Source organism: Anabrus simplex, chromosome 7 (genome assembly GCF_040414725.1).
Source record: "Anabrus simplex isolate iqAnaSimp1 chromosome 7, ASM4041472v1, whole genome shotgun sequence".
Classification (NCBI taxonomy): Eukaryota; Metazoa; Arthropoda; class Insecta; order Orthoptera; family Tettigoniidae; genus Anabrus; species Anabrus simplex.
Window position 1 is genome coordinate 181,517,396 of NC_090271.1, and position 16,932 is coordinate 181,534,327.

The 16,932-nt window shown below is 39.7% G+C and overlaps 1 protein-coding gene across 1 annotated transcript in view; it reads left to right on the top strand.

Moving 5' to 3' along the window:
- Positions 1-16,932, top strand: part of Gpo1 (glycerophosphate oxidase 1) — a 155,703-nt gene that overhangs the window by 94,128 nt on the left and 44,643 nt on the right. Inside the window, exons 8-10 of the mRNA XM_067151486.2 lie at positions 1,282-1,476; positions 1,554-1,807; positions 12,406-12,564. Of these exons, the coding sequence (XP_067007587.2) occupies positions 1,282-1,476; positions 1,554-1,807; positions 12,406-12,564 (608 nt within the window). The remainder of the gene's footprint in view (positions 1-1,281; positions 1,477-1,553; positions 1,808-12,405; positions 12,565-16,932) is intronic.

A 16,932-nucleotide genomic window follows, 5' to 3' on the forward strand; every position in this document is an offset into this window, starting at 1 on the left:
TGTTCAGCCTAAGGGTTCCTGCATAATCTGTTTTCAAGATTTTCAATTTTTGTGCCATGATGGGAGAATTGTAAAAGTTGTCCATTCACAAGGCGTGTCCTTTTCTAAGAAGGGTCAAGACTATGGCTATGGTTTTAGTTATATCCTGGTTACAAGAGAAGATTCTTGTACAGTATCCTTCCCTGTATATACTATGAAAGACCAGAGATATCCAGTACCAGACTCTCATAAATCAAATGTTTTAATGCCAAATTTGGAAGATTTGAGTGGCAGATGCTCTCAAAATGAGAGTTGTCCCTTCTACAAAGTCGGGGATTCATCAATTGAAATATCCTGAGCAGGTAAATATAGAGACTGAAATTTATTATTGAGATAGGTGATAATTGGATATATTGGAAAGCTTTCCCCCCCTTCTCCCCTGCCCCATATGTAGTGTGCTTAGTCTCGTCAAAGTGAAGAAAGTCAAATATGGATTCAAAGTTGTATAGAGATATGACAGATCCAAAAAAGGGGCGTGGCAATGGTACAATTTTTCGATAAGTATGACCTAAAAGTTGTGTTCTGCACAGCTGTCATCAGTACGGTGAGGGCCAAGGCAACCTACATCTCATTTTTAGTTACTGGAATCCATTCCCTTACCATAGACTGAAACGGAAATAACATTCCTTAGGCCTTCATGTATTACTCAGCATAGCGATTTTTTTCTGTCACAATCAGCTGGACGAGTTCAAGTGTAAAAAGCAGTTTGAAAGCCTTACTGGTTCAATTACATTTAGATCTAAGCCTTGGTGTCCAAAAACATTACAAAATGTTTCTTTCCTACTCTTGTAATTATCCATGTCTTCCCAATAAAAATTACAGGCAGCACCTGCAGCATCGGCAGTAGTAGTCTCTTCTGTATCACTTTCATACTCATCACAGTCTAATTCGGCAACATCAACATCTGTCTTCAGAATCTTCGCTAAAATTATAGTTTTTATCCTCAGAATCACTAAAACACTAATTTAAAATGCCTTCTATAGCATCACTAGTTAAATTATCTTTGTTTACTGACACCATGGCAGATGAATTACACAAACGAATAGGTGATGAATTTTACACATCAACAGCGGGGTGAAAAATCATTCAAATGAATCAGTAGATGTATGATAAGAAAGACTAGCATTCTTAAAAGGTAATTATTTGTGCTGCTACCTTGGGCATAGAAAGCTTAACAAGCTGAACTATGATGCAGGTTTGATTCATAAGCACGTGTGTGATAAAGTTATTTTATTATTACAGTCCGGAGAGGAGATGTTCTATCTGCATGGAGTGGAATCCGACCTCTTGTATCAGACCCAAATAAGAAAGACACCCAATCTCTGGCCAGAAATCATATCATTCACATCAGCCAAAACAAATTGGTGACTATAGCAGGTGGTAAATGGACTACATACCGAGCTATGGCTGAACACACTATTGATGCTGCTATTGAAGGTATGAAGATTCAAATAATGGGTGGTAGTTCAGAAAATTTGAAGTTCAGATAAATTAGTTCTCTTGTTTTATTGTAGCTTGTGATCTGAAACCGGTTCACAAAAAATGTCAGACCGAAGGTTTATTGATCGAGGGTGCTCATGGATGGACTCCTACTATGTACATCCGTTTAGTACAGGACTTTGGTCTTGAACGTGAAACAGCTCAGCACCTTTCTAATGCATATGGAGATCGAGCCTTTTCTGTTGCTAAGTTGGCAGCATTGACAGGAAAACGTTGGCCTATAATTGGAAAGAAAGTTCATCCTGAGTTTCCATACATTGATGCAGAGGTATGTAATTTCCTCTTTCTCTCTCATTTTTTCACATTAATCTTTATCTCTCCTTATGCAGCAAAGGTAGTTATCCTAACTTGCCATACGGTAAATAATTTGATACATCGCTTATTATTCCTTTTCATTACTTATGGTGACCTATTGGGCTCTATTTCTCCTTTTGTTTTTTTCTTGTGTTACTAACCATTTCCCACTTGTATTCATCTTTATCTTTTTCTTTCTTCCCTTTTCCTGTGTTTATTGAACTTTCTTCTTATCTCCTCTTTGCACATCAAGGCTGAAGATCTGGTAAGATGGCTCCTCAGTGTTTGTTGAAGTCCATCCTTTGATGAAGCTGGGAAACAGAAAAGAGCTTGTTTGGTGCTGAGAGGAAATAGATGTAGAAGAACTGTGATTGATGAGCGGAGAGCCTATTTGTTCGAAGATTGCCGTGTATGAAGATGTGGAGATTGTCTTTGACCTTTTGTATTTTCATGATTGTTTGTCACCTTTTATATTGTTTCTTCTTCTCCTCATGCTGACCTGTCATTGTGTTCATCCTATTATATGTTCCTCTTTTTCCATATATAATCAGCCAGATATCTGTTGATCCAGAATAACATTCATTTGCGAATATGTACATATCGTAGGAAAAGACTTCATATAGGGTACCGTATATCAAAATGAATTACGTAACATTGGGCCTAAATTTATAACTGATAAATGTTATAATGAACTTGCAGGGCTTGTGTTATTAATTTTATAAAATTGAAATTTCCCAATACTCAGTTTTGATTACAATTGGCTTTAGATTGCAATTTTATGAATTCATTATCTATCGATATCAAAGCGCGAGGTTCTGCTGTGTATTGGTTTATACATTTGCTGTAAAGCCAATAAAAATCAATAGAACTTGGCAGCTCCAAGTGAAATCCTGCAAGAAATACAAACTGTGAATAACTTCCTCCTTCCCTTCTGCCCCTAGACATGCAAAACCAATTTCTAATCTGTACAGGGGAGTGTCCTGTCACTAGCCAATCAAAGTGAAGATTGCCCAATGTTGCTGAATAGTGACTGCAATTTTTACATAATAAAATTCTTTATAAGAATTTATTTTTGGTGGTCCATCTGTTCAATACAAAATTACAACTGCTGTATAAAATTAAATGGTGTGTACAGTGATATTAAAACTAGAAGATGTTTCAACACTTTTTGGGTCATCTTTAGCTAGTAACTGTGGGAAAAACACCTTAAAATTCAAGAATAAAATTTTTTGGACAAGAAAACATGATAAAAAGAAAGTTTTTGGACAGTAACACGTTAAATTTTTTTTTGGAAGTTAACATGCTTTGTTTTCCATAGTCTAGAAAGTTCTTGTATGAATAGGTCAATGGGTGAACTTTGTCTCTTGTTGAGAAATGCTTCTCTCATGCTGGTTGTAAAATCAAACCATGCTGGAAGAAAATTTCTCCTAAGTTTATGTTATGGATAAAGCACTTCTAATTATATTAGCGTCGATATGGAATGCTGAATACAATGTTAGGTGTTGGTATTATTGATATTGTATATCCTCTTTTAAGTTGAAAGAGGTAATCTAGAAAAGGAAGAAGAAATGAGACATTGAATAGTATGCTTACAAAAAGTGGATAGTCTTAATTTTGTATTGAACAGGTGGACCACCAAAAATAAACTTTTAAAGAATGTTATTATAAAATCGTTAAGCCATATGGAACCAAATATGAGATTCATTATTTGTTATAGTGACGAGAGGTCACTGTTCATCAAGCTCTCAGGGAGATGTTTCTGTTAAGCCTGCATTGAAGTGCTCTACCTCCATGCTTAATCTGTCACTGCCAAGTGCTAAAATCAAAATTGTTCATAGCAGAGGGGCAGAGATAATTCCAGTATAATTGGTCTATTATTGGAAATAACAAATTTTTCAACTAACTCATTCTTGGTTGCCAGCGTTTTGTCCCAGAGTGCCAATTTGGGCTCATCAGTTGGCAACTAGCACACCTACAAAGATGCATGGCTAGTACACTTAGCCACAATTTTCAGGCCCGGACCAATGAGAGATTCTAGCCCATCAACTTGTATAGGCCTTGAATGCTATTTCTTAATATAATTAGCTAATTACTTCATTACTGTGTTAAGTTTGTGAAACTATTGTTTGCAAGTCAAACTAGTCAGGAGATGGCCTGCACCCCAGAAGGGGTTGGTTTAGGAAGTTCTTTTCCTATCACTGAACACCTGTCAAGCGGCGAAGCCCACAGTTCTGTACATGCTGTATCGTTAACAGGTGTGACATCGCTGTGCCACCTCAAATAGGGCTGGTATACTCTTAAGATTGGTCGTACCGTCGATTTGTACAGCAGGAGCCAGTTTTCTATAGTAAGCCCATTGTCAGCTCTTATCATCAGCATTAATTTGAGAAGGAGCACATTTGTGTGAGCTGTAATACATTTAATATGATCGGCAAATGTTAGTCTTCTGTCTAGGGTGACACCTAAAAATTTTGTTTTCTTAGTCCACCTGATGACTTCACCAAAAAACATCGGGGGCACAGGTTTCACCGGGACAGTACTTCTTAAAGAGCGTAGTGCTGTTATTGTTTTAGGGATGTTAATTTTAATTCTCCATTTCTCTAACCAGGATTCAAGAAGGTAGTCCTTTACTTTCAGTGCCTCCCACGAGGCAGAGGATATCGCTGTATTTTCCATGTACAAATATTATTTTGCATGCATAGGCTTTTGCATGTTCGTCACATAAAGATCAAATTGTGGGTGGGTTCAGCAGAGCCCTGCTGTCCTGACCCTGAAATTTTCTATCAGCTAGGTAGCCCATCAGTAAACATAGAACATAGCTGTGAAGCCTAAAGTCTTTAATTTAAAAAAAATCAATCCTTTGTGCCAAACCATATTGAACACAGGCAAAATGTCAAGAAAACAGACTCCTGTGTGTCAGCGGTGATATAAATTCTTTGTTGTCTTCTCAGTTAGGTGATTTAGCTGATTGGTAGTGGAATGGCTCCGCTTTAAGCCGAACTGTTCATTATTCATAAGTTTCCGGTCTCTACAACAGTACCGGTATTCAGTCATGTTAGGAATAGAGTCTCAAAAATCTTGGAAATGATGAAAAGAAGGGAAATTGGCTAGTAGTTCTGTGAGAACGTTTTATCTTTTAGGGGCTTAGGGATCATAATTACTTTAGCAATTTACAAGCAGTTTGGGAAATGACCATTCCAGAAAACTGCATTAAAATGTTTAGTCAGACATGTCGGCCTCTTTCTCGGATGGTTTTTAAGAAAGGACGCTGACACCTTATCAAGGCCACGAGATTTTTTTGTTATTGATTAGTTTGATAGCAGTGAACAGTTCGGATGACGTTATAAACTTAAAGTTGGTGGGGGGTTGGGGAGGTTTGTCTTGTCAGTTTCATGAAGTTCGTTTTCGACGAATTCTACGAAGTCTTTGTCACAAGGCTCGTTTGGCATGCACGTGCTCAACGTGTCCATCGGAGCGTCGGCCATTTCTTTGTCTTAATAAACCATTCAATTTCTACCATGGAGAGTTGGTACGCCGGGCTACTCATCACCTTACCTCGTACCACAATCACTAGGTCAATCAATCAATCAATCAATACTGATCTGCATTTAGGGCAGTCGCCCAGGTGGCAGATTCCCTATATGTTGTTTTCCTAGGCTTTTCCTAAATGATTTCAAAGAAATTGGAAATTTATTGAACATCTCCCTTGGAAAGTTATTCCAATCCCTAACTCCCCTTCCTATAAACGAATATTTGCCTCAGTTTGTCCTCTTGAATTCCAATTTTATCTTCATATTGTGATCTTTCCTACTTTTATAAACGCCACTCAAACTGATTTGTCTACTAATGTCATTCCACACCATCTCTCCGCTGACAGCTCGGAACATACCACTTAGTCGAGCAGCTCTCCTTCTTTCTCTCAATTCTACCCAGCCCAAACTTTGCAACATTTTTGTAACGCTACTCTTTTGTCGGAAATCACCCAGAACAAATCGAGCTGCTTTTCTTTGGATTTTTTCCAGTTCTTGAATCAGGTAATCCTGGTGAGGGTCCCATACAGTGGAACCATACTCTAGTTGGTGTATTACCTGAGACTTATATGCCCTCTCTTTTACATCCTTACTACAACCCCTAAACACCCTCATAACCATATGCAGAGATCTGGACCCTTTATTTACAATCCCATTTATGTGGTTACCCCAATGAAGATCTTTCCTTATATTAACACCTAGATACTTACAATGATCCCCAAAAGAAACTTTAACACCATCAATGCAGTAATTAAAACTGAGAGGACTTTTCCTATTTGTGAAACTCACAACCTGACTTTTAACCCTGTTTATCAACATACCATTGCCTGCTGTCCATGTCGCAACATTTTCGAGGTCACGTTGCAGTTGCTCACAATCTTGTAACTTATTTATTACTCTATAGAGAATAACATCATCTGCAAAAAAACCTTACCTCTGATTCCACTCCTTTACTCATATCATTTATATATATATAAGAAAACATAAAGGTCCGGTAATACTGTCTTGAGGAATTCCCCTCTTAATTATTACAGGGTCAGATAAAGCTTCTCTGAGATCTATTTTCTAGAAATATAGCAACCCATTCAGTCACTCTATCCTTGTGTATCAAAACCTTGTTCGTTCGCCACGAGGTTCCACAGTAGAGGAGAAAGAACTCTTCCCTGAGCACAGCTTCAGGTGGCCCTAACCATCAGCGTTTCTTCAAACAGGGTTGCTTTTATCATCCTTCCATCTAACATGGATTTAATCCATTTGACAACAGTTTTACTCATCTTGCTCTTTTCCAATACTTTGACCATAGAGTCATAGGTTGTATTGCTGAAGGATCCTTCTATACCTAGAAATGCTGCAAGTGCAATTTCTTTATATTCTAGGCTTTCCTCTAGTTTACAAACCAACAGGTGGAGTGCTACTTCAGTGGATCGGCCAGGTCTATATGCAAACTGAATTTCATGTAACGTTGAGTTCAGTTGCACCGTTCTTCTGATATATTTATCCAGAATTTTCTCCATTGCTTTCAGCATGAAGGAGGTTAAACAATAATGGTCTGTATGCTTTGGCTTGGGCATAATTTGCCCTTCCAGGCATAGGTATGAATACTGCTTTAGCTTTAGACCATGATTTCAACACGTACCCTAAAGCTAGACTAGCTCTGAAAAGGTCCGTCAGGGCATTGACAAGTATCTCCCATCCTTCCTGTAGGAGCATCGGAAGTATCTCATCTGACCCCGGAGTCTTTATAGGATGAAACGTGTTGATTACCCATTTTACATGGTTATGTTTTGTTATTCTGTTGGCACAGTACCAGTCTGCTCTTCGAGCTCCAGTTTCTGTTCCAACCGTTTCTTCTTCTGTAATCTCCTCAGCCTCAGGAAAGTGACACACCATTAGTATCTTCAGCGTGTCCCTCCCTGCCTGAGTAAATGACCCTTCAGGTTTCTCCAGTGTCCCCAATTGATTTATATGGGTTGCATTCAGAACCTTCTGGAGCCTTACTGTTTCAGTGTGTGATTCCACTTTCTCACAGAACAGTCTCCAAGATTTTCTTTTTGCTTTCCGTATCTCTAGGTTATACTCGAGTTTCCTATGATATATGTCCCACATACCATTTCTAGATGATATTCTATACAACATCCTAACGTCTTTCTTCATTTTGGCTAGTTTGTTGTTCCACCACCTTACTTTTTTGGTGTTTTTCTTTTCTTTGAGAGGACAGTTTTCATGGAATGAGTCTATAATGGCCTCTTCTAATACCGTAGTTCCACTGCCTCATCCAATTCTTTCTGTTCTCTCACGTTAGTTGGAATTTTTTGTACAGCCTTCCCTAGAACTTCTCTGTATCTGTCCCAGTTAGTTCTTTTTGGGTCTCTGTACATCTCAATCCCACAGTCTCGCATCTATTGCAAATTGGATGTGCTGGTAGTCTGCCAGTGATGGTTCCTTCAGCACCTTCCAGTCTTTAATAAAGTTTGCAATACATGTAGTGGTTAGTGTAATGTCTATTACCTCCCTACGATTTTTATTTATAAATGTAGGCTTGTTTCCTAGATTTAGTATCGTCACTTCAGTTCCAATAATAAACTCTAGTAAAGACTCACCTCTTGCATTGCAGTTCGTGCTGCCCCGTGCCGTGTGGTGTGAATTTGCATCTGCTCCAAGGACTAGGTGTTTGCCTTTCCTCTTTGCGTTGCAAATTAGGTTTTCAACTTCTTCTGATGGGGGCAGATTAGTTGAGTCATATGGGAGGTATGCAGAGCCTGTGGTTATTTCCCTGGATCCCTTCCAATTTCCAAGTTTAATCTTGGCCACGGTTAAGTCCTATGAACAGTGTTCCTGTAGCATAAGACATTTTAATTTCTTGTTCACAAGAAGACATGTTCTGGGTATTTCCGGTGTTGTATCGTACATCAGCTTACCTCCAGATTCCGCCAGTACTGCTACTCTGCCCTTGACTACCCATGGCTCTTGAATAAGGGCCACGTCAATAGCCTCGGACTTGAACTTCCTGACGAAATTGGCCACAGCTGCTTTTTTATGCAGAAGATTGGCTTGAAGGACCTTCGGCTCCATCTTTATCAACATTGGGTTTTGTTTCTCCCCTGATGACTTGAAACTTGATCTGCGCAAGTCCAAGCTTAGCTGTAAGGCTTCTCTTTTTGAGCTCTTCAAAGTCTCCTTCACCAAGGGCTAAAACGACTATCCTTCCTGTCATGTCGATTAAAGTAGCATTCAGCACTCTCCACTCTTGTGTTAGAAGTTTGGTATTGTGTTGATTGATTCTGACAGCAGTCTGCTCTACTGGAGCTTCTGCTGCCATTTCTTGTTTTGAGTCGGCGACAGCCTGTCCAATTGGGACTTCTGTCCCCATTTTTTCATCTTGGGCTTGCTCCCAGATCTGCTCTACTGGAGCTTCCTTGGCTTCCCGTGATGCCGAAGTTTTTGAAATTGGTTCTTTATAAGCATCCATACTTCAAGCAATCCTATGGTTTTTACCCTTTCTAGGGTCCTGAGCATCGTTCTCACCATCTGTGGTGAGGCATACAGCCAGACATTGTCCTCCCGCAACTCAGGCTCTCCGTAGCAAAGACCACGCCCCTCAGTCGTCCATCCAGCGGTCCGCCACTAGCCCGAACCTAGCCAGGTTTGTTCCCCCTTCAGTAGGCCTACTCATGTGGTCTCCACTTGGCATTATCATGACTGAGTTCACAGCCATGATTTCACCCTAGGTTGGGATCGCCCCTTTCCCAACCTGCGGCTCGTCCAGGCTACGTAGAGGAAAGTGATGTGTTGGTTCCAGCACCGCGCAGTGAGCCTTCGCCTCAGTCACCATGAATGCCTCTCTAGCATGTGTGGGCGAGGCCTCCACTTCCAAGCCTGGAACTACACATAATGGACTATCAGGCTATTCAGAGTCTGGAAGTCCTCCACTGTCTTGATTTGGACATGGACTCTATTGACGAGATCCTTCATACTGTATCTGGTTCTCTCTGAGCAGAGATGTAGACAGGAGGAATATTGATCCTTATCTTTCTAGTGGGAGCTTTCCGAGTTTCAGTTCAGCTGGTACATTGGGTAGAGGGTGTAGGGGTCGTGATGTGGTGGAGGTGGGTTTAACAATGAGTTTGGGATAGGGGACAGTGTCTGCAGGGGCAGTGCTGTTCAGAGGGATGCAGTCGAATACCTTATAGGAATTCGTTAGGACTTGTGGTCTGGGTTTGGTTGAGGTGTGGTGATGGAGGCATCTTTGTTGTTGCCTTCCACTAGGAGACAGAAAGACTTCATTTTCAGAGCCTGTACTAGCCATGGGTTCTGGTGGCAATTCTCTCTCATTGGAGATGATCACAATGTTGTAGTCAACATTTTGTGATACCGGGGCTGTATATTCGGGAGAGATGGACTTGTGTGTATTGAACCTCGGTACTATTGTAGCTGTGGGGTGTGTAGGACTAGTAATCAGTCAACCGAATAGGCGTTTCACTACTCCCTGCAGGGTTGGCTTTACTGAGCTCAGATCGGCTTTTCAGAGTAAACTTTGTCATGTTTAGTGGCTCTGCAGTCTTTTCAGTTAGCTGCCGTGGGCTGTATCTGTCCATATTTAATTTGGAAAGCTCAAAAAGGAAATTAGAAAAGTGTCAAGCGCCTCTTGCCATGCGAGAAGTTGGCACAGTGGGACTTCTTAATGGGGTAGCACAGTCATTGGTATGATTGGTTTACCATCAACAATGCAGTGCATTGCACAGGCTACTTGGAGTCTCAGACAGTGCTAATGCACTATGAGAGACTTGGTCTGTCTTACAAAAAATTATGCCGATAGGCCATCAGATGATACAGATTTTGATTCCTGTAGGGCTTGAAATATGTATCCTGAATGAGTAAATTCATAATTCCAATATAATTGGTCCATTATTGTACAACTGATGGAACTAGTGCTTATATCACTTGGCTACCAGGGTCTTACTTCAACTTGTCATGCTATAGTGTCAGTGTTGCAAAAATTAGATTTTGAAGTAGCTTGAGTTAACATGAGGGGGCAATAAATGGGAAGTAAGGGCTCCATATTGCTAATTGGTACTAAATTACCTCTAAGAAACCTAAATATAATGTCTTAAGATGCACCAGTCATGATAACAAGCTTTTGAATTGTAGCAAACAACAAATGAAAAAGAAAGAAAGAATGGAGCATTAAAAATAATCTGCCTAGAGTATGGAGGACATCCTCTTTGACTACTGAAATTCTTACAGTTAAATAAAATTACATATTTTGAAGCAAAAATGGAGAATTGAACTTTTGTTCAAATATTTCTAAATAATTATAATTCTTTTGAATGAACATGTTTGCATTACCAAATTTAGTTTAAATTGTGTAGCAAAATGACATGTGTGTCCTTTAAGCACTGTATGCTGATAAGCTACAGAAACAATACTCAATATTCAGTAAAAATAGTTTCTTTCCTTCTCTTAAAGTTTTCTCTGTAAACTTTGCCGAAGTTCGATACTTGGACATACCTGAGGTTTTTCATAGCTCTCAGGCCTCTATATTCGCATATGTCTCCTGCTCTTAACAATATTTTGTAGCCTATGTCTTGCTTTTTTTGATGACAACAGCAGATGCCATTCAGCTTTCATTAGCTAGATGCTGCCCTGGAAACAATGCATTCCAAGCATACTTGTCATATAATTGATGTAGTGAGAGTGTTCTAGTAGCAGAGAAAGGTCAGTTGTTTTGCATGTCACTCATAAGTACATAACTGTTATTCATATGGTTCTCCCAGAATAGCAATTGAACCCTTTAGAACCACCAAGGCCACATGTTCATAAATTTATCCAGTCTGAACAGCTTACAGAACTGTGCAAATTTGGCCGTTATTGTACCCCTAGCTCCAACTATATGACCCACAACTATAGATGTTAAATTATATTTTTCTTTATACTATAGAATTGTGGATTTACTGATGTCACACGTTTTTTTTTAAATATCTACTTGGGTTTCAGAAGCCTGGGTTCTAATGGTAGAGTCTAGCACAAAGCCATGAGTTGAGCCTGTTGCTATGGCTCTCATATCTAATCATTTATTGAGAGTAACTCCATGTTTTTCTTTATATACCTTCTGTTGACATTCCTTCAAGGTATGACTATTCAAATGTGGTGATGGCAGGCATTCCTAAGGATGTTACCATGTTTGCAGATGCCCAAGACGTGTGCTAAGGTTTTATATCACTGCAGCAGCTGTGGCACTGGGGACCTGCCTGGTAATGCCCGGACAGTATATACGTTAGCAAGGATATTGAGTGAATCCTCCATTCACTACTAGATAATCCCTCAGATTTTATGTATCAATCACTCAAGGATTCCATGAAAGTGTATGATACTGGTATTCTTTAGAAAAATAGTTCAGTTTACTCATCAGTAAGTAAATAAATAGCTAACTAATATTTTTGCAAAATTTGCTGCAAAAAGAAAAGGTCAATTGGGCAAATAAGCAAATGCTAGGAGTATTACTATTGTGAAAAATACAAAATAGAAAGGTGAGCAATTGACCAAGACGTAGATTTGCACTGTAGAGTACAACGCAACGCCTATCAAGAAAGAAAACTATCCATTGTTTCGTTTAGCGTATGGTGCAATGATGTTCTAGATTCTATAGATATGGAAAGTGAGAAAGAAAGCCGTTGTGTTGGAGGAGGGCATGATGAAAGTTTTTTAAATATTAAGCCTGCATGTGATTTGGCCACTGTAATTGAACAGATTTACAGTCTCTGATTATATGACAACAGTACATAAGCAGATAACAGTGAAATATTTGTGAAAGACAGTGGGAGTGGGCTTAAACAGAAATAGGGAGGGAGTTTTGTGCTGATTACCAATGCTTCATTTAGATAGCAAGGAATTTAGAGGTAAGACTAATCTCGAAGGTAGGACCCTCTCTTCTTTTGCGTACACTGTTGAAGATTTAACTTATAATTGTGTGGTTGGTTTTCTGGTTTGTTTGTTGCTTACCTTTATATGATGTGTAATATGTAATCTTAAAAATTATTTTCAGATTCGATATGCAGTGAAGGAGTATGCTTGTAATACTATTGATGTCATTGCTAGAAGGCTTCGGCTTGCTTTTCTGAACGTGCAAGCATGCCAAGAAGCTCTACCTGGCATAATAGAAATCTTAGCGGAAGAACTGAACTGGAATGAAGCACGGAAAAAGGTACCTGTTTTCTTGTGTGCCATTCATTGTTATTTGCCAAATGGATCCTGAAGAGAAACAGCGCTTGAAACTGGTTTATACATAACCTATTGTACTAGTTCTGACAGCAAAACAGCATTACATGTAATATCCTTCCAAGTTACCTGTAAACTGATTTAAAATAATGTAATTCTCATTTGTGCATAACATATTTTTAATCTCAAGTTTGAACTGCATGTATTCTTGCTCTCAGAATACAGTACGTATGTTGAAGCGTAGCAAAATGGTAAAACTTCTCTTTTACATTCCCAGATTTTGTTTTCCCATCATTTAGACCACTTTTTTTTCATTCCCTTCAAATTTCATATGTTCATAATAAAAATTTTAATTGCTATTTATGTATGCACCATTTTAAATTTCCTCTGATTTTTGACAATTTTAAGAAAAGAGAGAGAGAAATAAATGGCTTCCAGACCATAAAAATATAACTTTCTAGAGGTTGATATTGCTTTGGGTATTAACAGGATGTCTCGTTTACTTGATGGGTGGGGATGGGTTCTGCAATTGGCTACCACTGGATTGGTTTCAGAAACAAATGAATAGTGCATGTACGCTACTTTCGTGATGAATAGCAATTGTTGTTTTCTTTGTAGTGTGTTTGTCTTCACCTTACAAATATTGTTATTCTTTAATTATATGATGGAAGCTTCCAATAGGTTAGTATTGAGAGCAGTGTTGTTCGAAAGTCTCACTGAGTGTATAATGTATGTACAGTGATGTGTTTCAGTTGTGGGTGTGTGTTATTGTTGAGAGTTTGTGATGAGCCATAGCTCAATATTAGGGTTCTTAGTGCAGTAAATCAAGTCATTTATCAAACTACAGCTTCTCTTGTCGTACCTGACAAATTACCCTATTATTATCAGGGATGTCAGGAAAGGTTATACCAGCAGAAATTGATTCTCGTCAAACACCCTGGGATATTGGAAGAATTTTATCATGGTCAATTTAATAATAATAATAATAATAATTTCGTGTGGCTATTTCTAGCCGAGTGCAGCCCTTGTAAGGCAGACCCTCCGATTAGGGTGGGCGGCATCTGCCATGTGCAGGTAACTGCGTGTTATTGTGGTGGAGGATAGTGTTATGTGTGGTGTGTGAGTTGCAGGGATGTTGGGGACAGCACAAACACCCAGCCCCCGGGCCATTGGAATTAACCAATGAAGGTTAAAATCCCCGACCCGGCCGGGAATCGAACCCGGGACCCTCTGAACCGAAGGCCAGTACGCTGACCATTCAGCCAACGAGTCGGACGGTCAATTTAATGAATGTTTATTTTCTGTAATGTTTTTACATTGATGCCCAAATTTATCTTTAAAATCATTCTTATTCATAATTTAAGCAAATGGTGGGGAAAATCATTTTTCTCAGCGCCCATTGATTTGTCATTAATTTGGTTTCTTGTGAATATTTCGGTAAGTCACAATTTGCACCACAATGTTGGAGCATTTCTTGTTAGAATTACAATTCTCACCCAGTGATTAGGCATATGATGTTAGTGGGTTGTTGTCAAGTTGCAATTGTCACAAGTTTGTGAAGTGTCCTATTAGGCAGGTTTTAATGTGTTTCATATCTGTTGATTTTTAGACAGAGTGCTGATTTTTTTTGTGAGGGTTAAATTTATTTGATGATTGTTGTGTATGTTTCATATTACCATGTACAGTATATAAGTTTAACATATTTTATGACAACCTCTTTGCCCAGATATTCAAGTTTTTGTTGCCATCATTTTTCTCATTTGTGTTATTTTCATTAGATTCTGTTGGTTCTGGGTTTTATTTTCTCTCTGTCCATTAAGATGGGCTAATTTGGGTCAAAATAAAATTTGTTATTTTTTATAAAATAATTTTGAAGGTGTCAGGCCTCAAAGGCTTGATAAAAACAGGAAATTATCCTTAATGGTAATGTTTTTAATTTTTTTTTGTTGTTGTTGTTGTTAAGAATTAGCCCTCTACTTAATATTTTGGCTTCAACAGTGCTAAGTTACCAATTCCAGGTCATTTCAGGTACTTGTAGGTGAGTAAAACCAATTTCCTTCGATTTACATAGTTTTTGTACGTTCCCCTGAAATGTGTAAAAGAGGGGACAAAATTTATGCTACTGCACTTGCACTCCTGGCATACGAAGTGAGCGACAAATACTGAGAAATTGTACAAGGAAAATTAATAACAATGAAAGGAAATGGTTCTATTTGTCTGACTCTTATAAGTAGCAATTTCATATATTCTTTTCTGAATTGAGTAATATTTAAAGACATTTTTCAGTAACAAAGTGTGCGAAGTAAAGAAAGTTCAGTTTAGAGAGTTGTTGTATACAAGGAACTTGGTATACAAGGCACAACATAAAAGTTTATTGCTTCAACACATTTATACAATATGTACATGAAATAGAATGAAACTTTTCTTGAAGCTTGTTGAATTGCACACGTTTAATGTTAATATAAGGTAGTAGGCTGAGGGCCTGAGTATTATTTACATAGGTACAAATGGCGATTCCTATAGACATTCAATCTTGTCTTGATGAGACAGTCTGTTCAAATGAGAGAATGTTCTTGATAGTCGAAAACTATCGGTCATGTATAATATCAAGTGTAACTTGTAGAGAGAGTTTGTATTAGCAGAATGCTAACAGGAGGCATATAACTTGCAAGGAACTTGCGTTTAATGTTCATATATAGCAGAATGCTATGATTGGAGTCGGGGCACGGTAGAGGACTTGAATGAATAGCAGAATGCTTGGGTGGGTGCTCGACGTGGCTTCGGGATGCAGGATGAATGAGGCAATGTCCAGAGGTGAAACCTCACGGCCAGGAATCAGTCCACCTATTCAGAACACATTTTCAAGAGGGGTGCCTCTGTGTCTGACTTGCTGTGTAGTCTGGTCGTTGGACACTGTAGGAGTCCTGGAGAGGCGAGAAACGTTGCTCCTTTTATAGCGCTGGCTGACGTCACAGACGATCACGTCAGCACACTGCAGTCTGCCTCGTGGTCTCTGGAAACATCCATGTGTCAGGCGGGCTGCGGAGATTGTAGGCGCGGAGAACACATACAGCACCCTCCCCTCCTAATTACGCCGATACGGCGCGAAGGGGCGGCAGCAATGCTGGGCTGGAGAGTCGGCCGTGTCTGTTGTGTTGTCCGGAGCCTGGTCTGGGCGAAGGAGCGTAGAATCGTCCTGAAAAGAACCCATGTTGATTAATTGGTCCAGAGCTCGGTCTGCAATGGATTTTTGAGGTATTACAAGGGAATCAACAGAAGGAGATGGACGATAGCGGAGGCGTATCTGGTCCTGGTGGCGGCAGATGCGTTTCTCGGCGGTTTGGATGTCGTAGAGACAATGGCCCAAGGTACGGTAGATGATACCAGGTATCTTGAAAGTCCGGACATACACTTTGTCAGCGGCGTTGAACTTCGGTTGCGAGCGCTGCGGCTGGGCAGGAAGAGGCTGCAACAAAGAAAGCAAAGTTCGATGAGGGCGTCCATGGAGCTTGTGAGCTGGAGTGAGGTTGTCGGTACCAGGCATAGTCCTATATCTTCCTAGGAGTTGTAACAATGCTTAGTCCTTAGTTAAATCGGAAGATACAGCTTTCTTCATGCTTTTCTTGAAAGTTTGGACAAAACGTTCAGCTTCACCATTAGATGGAGGGTGAAAAGGCGGAGCCAGAATGTGCCGAATGCCATTATGAGTACAGAAGTTCTGGAAGTTAGTGGCAGTAAATTGGGGTCCATTGTCTGAAATGAGCACTTGAGGTAAACCTTCAGTAGTGAAAATCTTCTGAAGTGTGCGAATGGTAGCTTCTGTAGTAGTAGAAGGCATTTCTATGACGTAAGGAAAGTTGGATAGAGAATCTATCACTATGAGCCACATACAGTTGGGAAAAGGTCCAGCGAAGTCTATGTGTACTCTTTCTCAAGGAGAAGTAGCAGGAGGCCATGGAGCGAGGTCAGATGACGGTGCGTTCTGATGTACCTGACACGGGTCACAGTGGCGGATGAGTTTCTCGATGTCGGCATCAATACCAGGCCAATAGCAGTGTTGATGGGCAAGTTGCTTGGTGCGTGATATTCCTCAATGACCTTCATATAACAAGTCGAGAACTTGTTTGCGCATAGCAAGTGGGATAACCACTCGGAATAGGGTGCCAGTTTCTAATAGGATAACTCCGGCATGAGTCGTGGGACGATGCTGAAGACGATGATAAGGTGCAAGGCTGGTAGGAAGCTTGGTTTGAAGAGGCCAACCGTTGCAGATATAAGTACGAACTGTAGCTAGTGTACTATCCTTATCAGTCGCTTTGGCGATGCAAGTAGCGTCAGTGGGAAAACTGAAGAC